Source organism: Gossypium hirsutum, chromosome A11, assembly GCF_007990345.1.
Source record: "Gossypium hirsutum isolate 1008001.06 chromosome A11, Gossypium_hirsutum_v2.1, whole genome shotgun sequence".
In the NCBI taxonomy this organism is placed as follows: domain Eukaryota; kingdom Viridiplantae; phylum Streptophyta; class Magnoliopsida; order Malvales; family Malvaceae; genus Gossypium; species Gossypium hirsutum.
In genome coordinates, this window is record NC_053434.1 from 2,140,041 (window position 1) to 2,146,957 (window position 6,917).

Here is a 6,917-nt window from a genome sequence, read left to right on the forward strand (position 1 = left end):
AATTAATTTAACTAATTTAAAATAAAATATTTATTTTACATCATAAAAAATAAATTTATTTACAAATTAAATTAATAATAGAATTTGGTTTGATTTGGATAATAATAATTTTTTTAATGTAAAATTTATCTAAATATCTCAATTCAAATCAACTTTCAATTTATATTTAGACAGGATAAAACACGGGTTTATCCTTAACAAAGAAAAACAAGAAGGCCAAAAAGGGCGAGACTGTAATTCACACGCCAGCATTCTTACAAAGATATGGGAACCCCGTAAATCTTGTGTCGTAGAGTCAATTTTCAGTTTCAGATTTTGACTTTGATGCAAGATGGTGGGCCCCCACATCCTCCACAAACTTCCTATTGCAAATGCCAAAGCACCAAGAGCGGCAACTCCAAGTTCTTTCATACCCTCAGCTCAGGGAAAGAGCTAACTGCTGCGGGAGAGGCGACTTCTTTTTCACTTCATTCACGGGAGACCTACCAAATCTGCGCATTTCTATAAGTCATGGTCACATGTCTTGTGAACATTCAACCATTAAGAGTGAAGGTCAAAGGAATGCTTTTCTCACCGGAATTTATTCTTTTCTTTTTTCTTTGGAACCCGAGCTAATTCTTTTAGATCTTCTCCCTTCTCTGCTTCCTAGCCCAAGGGCGATAGAGACTCTACTTATTGAGTTGCCTTCACTCGGAGTTCTAGTTGATGAAAGACTTTTTTCCTATTCCACTGCAAGGGTACGAAACTACGTAGAAGCAATGTCCGCTAAAATTAGTCTTTCTCCTATATAGGAGACCGCCTTCCCAAACTCAACTTAATCAATGGCACCGACAGCTGAAATAGCATAGGTTTTCCCATTTCTCTTTAGGGGATCCCTCTCTATTCCTTGTGTGGGATGATCCCTTCTAGCCGCCCGTAGCCCTGCCTCCAACCTTGAGCAATTCTTGTGTGACTTATGAATTTCATTTCCTCCACTTAACAGTAGAGTAACTTCCTTCCTCCGTTGCTTCAGAAAAGAGAAGAGCGCCAACGGAAAGAGCTAATTCAGCTAAATCAATGGCACGTGGGAGCCTTCCTAAAAGAAAGAATTGACTGACCTTGCTGCTTAGGACTTTTCTTCTCTAAAGTCTAAAGAGATTTCCCGCTGAGTACTCCCTCGTTAAGGAATGGTCGCTTATTGGTGCTAAGTAGGGTTACTGCAAAGTTTTCGTGTGATCGACTCCCGGGTTTCCTCTTGAAGCGGCGCAGCTCCCAAGTACCATTTGTCTCCAAGCCTATATCCCACTTCCCATTGTGCGTTTGATTCCATCTCTCAATCGATGGACGATTTCTAAATGCTTTGGACCGGTGAGCGCTGGACTAACTTCCTTACAGGCGGAGTTAGCAAAGGTACAGACAGTCCGATCTAGCTAGTGAGTAGAAGCGCTAATCACAAACTCTTATTTGTGGGAACTGAACCCTCTAAAGGACCCATTCATTCACGACGACCTCCTACTCACTGGACTGAATGGACTTCCCGCTCGCACTGTTCTTGAAGGAGGGGGAAAGCTGGATGCTGTGGCGCTGGTTGCTCAATTGGACCTGCATTTTGACAAGCGGGCTGATTCCCGCTTGCTTCGGAGCTTTCTCCAGAGTTGCTCCCTCGGATCAATGTCCAGCCAGAGTTGTCCCCAAAAGTACTCTCACCGTCAGGTGAAACATTGTGATTAGCCGAAGAAAGTTCCCAGCTCAAAGTACCGCTGGAATGGTCAAGATCCATACATAAAGCGATGTTTTTGTCGAAATGGAGCCAACAACCATGTGAATAGCAGTCATAACTAAGACGATTGTACTACTTGAAAGGGCCATACACAGGCGTTATGTGAGAAAGTCTCGGTAAAAGAGGAGGAGGTTGCTCAAAAAAGAAAAAAAAATCACTATGTAAGTCTATTTTTCCTGGAACCATATCAGGAAACATCTGAATTAACAAAGGAATTTTGAAACGTAGGATACATCATGTCATTGTTCAGATTGGTGGCATTGTCAGTGATGATGTCATTAGGACGCTGGCTATGATGTTGTTTTGAATGAATCTCTACCTTCTTGATCTTGATTTGCATAAGACGCGATTTCAACCCATTTGGTGAAGTAGTAGATTGCCACTAGGATGAAGCATTGGAAGCTTTTGGAGTCATATTTCCGATGACATCGATATTCCACACATTGAGAACGGCCAAGGCGTTGTCATGTTATTCAGAGGAATCAAAACCTTTTCCTTATCTGCGTAGATCTGACACTGCTGGCAGGATCGAACACACTTGATACAGTCATGTTCCATAGTATCCCATTCTTTATGGAGAAGATCATTTGGCCTTTCAGTTGTTCGAGATCTGGTTCTATCTGATGGACCGGGGTTAATCCTATCCTAACTTTTTTTTTCTGGAATATGCCTCCTACGGGTGCAGTTGCCTTCCTTTTCGCGACTTTCGACCTTTGCTCATCTCTATTTATCATGTTCACACTTGGGAATTCAAATACATGTGTATAGGCAGCTTTCCACCGTCCGCTATTTTGGCTTCCACCTTTCTTGATACAATATAAACCTCTAGTAAAATGCCCCCCGTAACCCAGCGGATAAAGTACATTACATAGTCCGTTTTAGGGATTGGCGACTTACCCATTCCGTGACTTTGGCACTGGACGTTCCAAAAATGGGTACTATCGGGTCCGGTGAATTCAATAATAGACGCCTGGTGGCATTCCAGCTTTCCTTCTCCTTTCAGGACCTATCCGAAAGAGAATCCAGTACTTCTCGGTCGTGAATATCTGAATAGGGCGAACCGCCCCGTGGATATCTTTGCTTCGGAACAAAACAATTAGAATAGAATTAGGCTCGGTCAACTGGAATGTGTATTATCCATATATTATCCATATAGGGGATCCTCCAGTTGAGAAGATCCATCGACCTGAGACGAAGAGAAAGGTCTATCTATTTTATTTAGTTATTCAGTTAAACCAATGATTTGTTACATCTTTCATTAATGGAAATTTTTGATGTAGTGAGTAATAGCTCTGGTTGTTCGCTGTTCAAGAATTCTTGTTTAGGCAGTTCATACCATCCATACATAGTGTTTTGATCTAAGATTTCAATTCTTCCATGTTTCAGCAGTAGCATATTGTTTCATGGAGCTAAGGTCCAAAATATGGAAGAAACAGGTGTTTCCACAACTCTACCACCCAGTCAATTCCGTTCCACTTAATCCCTATTTCATGACCACATATCTTTCCGGCTAAGTAATGGGAAACCTTTCTCCTCTTACATGAATCCAATTTTCATTTCATCCGGGAAAAGCCATCTTTTTCTCAACAATGTCTTTGTCATTTGATCCAATAGTCTTCCGTTAGATAGGAACAGATTTGATAAATACTGATAACTCTCAGATGGAGTATTAGAACGGAAAAATCCATTAGCATTAGATAATGAACTATTGGTTCTAAGCCATCTCTGGCGATGAATCAATAATTCGAAGTGCTTTTCTTGCGTATTCTTGATAAACCAGCGTTTATATATAGATGTAGGAGGATCTGTTTGGGAAGTAAGAAGCCCCTTTGACATCTCTTCATCTGCAAAGAATTCTTGGTGTGAAAACACAGAGACAAAGAGCTGATCTTTGAATAGGAAAAATAGTGGATCCGCAGGATCCCAAATGAATTGGCTTATTCGAAAAAAGCCTTGTTCTTTGGAAGATCTATCTCGTGCCTGGTACTGCATAATTCCACTCTGCAAGAACGCCGAATCATTCTCTTAAAGCTCATCATTTTCATCATAAATAATCCGCTTGCCCCAAAATGACCCGGCCAAATAGGGAAATCCCAATTCATTTGGCCTTTCGATACAATCAAATAGAAAGCCCCAAGGGCGCCATATCCTAGGAGCCTAAACTATGTGATTGAATAAATCCTCCTCTATCTGTTGCGGGTCGAGTACTTATTCTCCTTCCCCTTCTTCAAACTCCGATTCGTATTTTTCATAGAGATTTCTCTGATCAACGATAGAACAAGATCCATTTTGCATCATATATAAGGGATTCCCCGGCTCGGACCGAAGAAGCAATGTCACTCGATCATTATCAAACTGATCGCAATCTTTTTCTGTCCGTGAGGATCCCACCAGAGCGCCTTCTACTTCTAATAGGCCATGAACTAGATCAGAATCATTCTCAACGAACCCATAAGAAGTGATCCCATTTTTTTCATCGGGTCCGGGTAGAGACCAAAGGTCTTGAGCGACCGATCCGGCAGAACAACTCAAAAGATAAAGAAGTATCGTTAATTTCTTCATGCTCGTTCCAAGCTCGAAGTACCATTTGTACAAATAAGAATCCCCTTCGTTACATGATTTCTTCTTCATATAGATAGATATAGGATCTAATGGGCAATTACTTAGAAGTACATTTTGTACAATAGCCCTTCCTATCTGATAGAAAAGGATTCCATGATCCTGAACCGATCTTACCTGGGATCGCAAATCCCAAGTTTGTCTATGAAGAGCAGATCTAATTGTATTAGTGTCTATAATTGATTTCTTCTGTGTAATACTAATCGATAGGGCCTCATTGGTAAGTGCTACAAGATCTCGTGCATTGGAACCCACGGTTATGGACCCAAATCCATTAGTATGGAACATTTTCTTTTCCAAGTGAAATCCCCTAGTATATGAAAGAGTGAAAAAGTGCTTTCGTTGTTGTGGAATAAGAAGCCTTCGTATCTTAATACATGTATTTAATTTATTCGGGGCTATTAGAGTGGGATCCACTTTTTGGGGAATATGAGTCGAAGCAATAACAAGAATATTTCTAGTGGAACATCTTTCACAATCCTTGGAGAGATAGTTCACTAATAGACCGAGGGATAAGTAATTCGCCTCATTCACATCCAGATCATGAATGTTTGGAATCCATATTATGCAAGGAGACATTGCTTTTGCTAGTTCAAATTTAAGGGTGATATAAAATCGGTCTATTTCCGACATCATATCCATAGTTAACGCATTCATCATAGTTAGAAGCTCCAGCTCCGTATCAAGGTCACGATCAATAGCGTCACTATCATCAATAGCGTCACTAGCATCAATATCGTCACTAGCATCAATATCGTCACTATCATCAATATCGATATCATCAATAAGAAAACCTTTAAGCTTGTTATCCAGGAACTTGTTCAGAAATACTGTAATGAAAGGAACATAGGAGTTTGTCGTTAGGTATTTGAACAAATAGGATCGTCCGGTTCCTATAGAACCTATTCATTATATACCTATGGATTTTGCTTAATGTAGGTTAATTATTATGATTCATTAATAATTTTTTTAAAGTTAAATTCATTAATTTATTTAATGAATAAAATCATACCATTTAAGAAAAAAATATTAAATACTCCTAAATGGTAAATGATAAATTCTATCAACACAACAAATATTTTATCCTCAGCATTAATAACATATTATTATATATTAACAATTGATTTTGACACAATTCAAGCACGACATATTTGGAATAATTACAAACACTTAATATGATAATGAAATTAGCCCCAGATGGTCCAAAGTGACGAGCAAAATTCGACAAAAGAATCAAGCATTCACCAAACTAGAGGACGACAACAAAATCATCCCTAAAATCACTTGTAAAATTAAGAGTGCATGCATAACCAAGACTAAAAAACGTGCTACAAGAGCAGACAAAACGTTCTAAAATTGAAAATTTATTAAACAATGAAAAAACAAACATAAAACATATAGAACTTAAGACAACATGTGTCCAAATCAACTGATAAAATCATTTATTATTCTAGAATGCTCTCAAAATAGAAACATATTAAGAAGTTGATGAAGAGCCATCCACTTTCCAATAAAAACTAGTGGTCGCCGATAGAGTTTTAGTGAACGACATACACTGTCATCTGTCTATTGTAACTTGCGAAGACAACAAATATATCCACAAAATAAATATGTAAACTGAAAAAAAAAGACATGTGTAGTGAATGAAAAGAAAAAAGAACTAAATAGTTGATGAGGTGAGAAAAAGGCGTGCGATAGCTAATCTAAAAATTAACACTGCCGCTAATTAAACAAAACAAAAGATAATAAATAAATAAAAGACTTAAAAGAAAAAAAGGGAAAAGTTTTTTAATTCATTAACAATTTTTATTATAATAAGAATTTATAATATTTTAAATATGATTGTAATAAATTTTAAAATATTTAACACGGTATACGAATATTTTTGAATTCTCAACAATACAAAATTTGAAAAATAAAATAGAAGATTTGAGTTCGCATGTGAAGTAAAACCTAACTGTCGGTTAAAAGTCAACCATGCTTTGACTCTGTCATCTATTATGGTTGACTTTTTAAATTTTCTTTTCTTTTTTTTTTGTCGTTTTGGGGTCTTTTTCCCCAAAGAAAATGTGATGCAACACTTATCACCTTAGTTAATGGGTTTTCTTGAAAATAATTTATATTATAAATTAAGTTACTAATTAAGTTAATATTACGAGTTAATCGAGTATTAGTTAAAATACTATTATTTTACCAAAGAATTATATTTTTTTGAGTGTTTTTATTTTTAATTATTTTTATATAAATAAATAGAAAAAATACATGCAAATAATAAAATTTGTAATTAAGACACTCAACATTTCTATTTTATCATTTCCATTAAAATTTTATTTATTTTCTATATAAATTTTTTTAAATATATTTATTACATAATTATGTTTTCCTATCACCTTGTGTCAAAATTTAATTTTAATAATACTGCTTTTCTAAAAGTATATACTAAAAAATATTGATATATAATATTTAAAAATGTGAAAAGAAACACAATTTCCAAAATTTTACATATAAAATAAGAATAATTAATGATCAAATTTCCTAG

At 36.5% G+C, this 6,917-nt stretch overlaps 2 protein-coding genes across 2 annotated transcripts; both read right to left on the minus strand.

Annotated features, from left to right (window-relative positions):
• Window positions 1-2,715: 2,715 nt before the first annotated feature.
• LOC121209834 (protein Ycf2-like) lies at window positions 2,716-3,751 on the minus strand. Its single transcript, XM_041081523.1, has 2 exons — window positions 3,300-3,751; window positions 2,716-2,839 (listed from the first exon to the last, which is right to left on the minus strand). The coding sequence occupies exons 1-2, from the start codon at window positions 3,749-3,751 to the stop codon at window positions 2,716-2,718; spliced, it is 576 nt and encodes a 191-aa protein (XP_040937457.1).
• A 186-nt stretch (window positions 3,752-3,937) lies between these two features.
• On the minus strand, window positions 3,938-6,373 carry LOC121209835 (protein Ycf2-like). Its single transcript, XM_041081524.1, has 2 exons — window positions 6,355-6,373; window positions 3,938-5,280 (listed from the first exon to the last, which is right to left on the minus strand). The coding sequence occupies exons 1-2, from the start codon at window positions 6,371-6,373 to the stop codon at window positions 3,968-3,970; spliced, it is 1,332 nt and encodes a 443-aa protein (XP_040937458.1). The 3' UTR covers window positions 3,938-3,967.
• Between the last annotated feature and the right edge of the window lie 544 nt (window positions 6,374-6,917).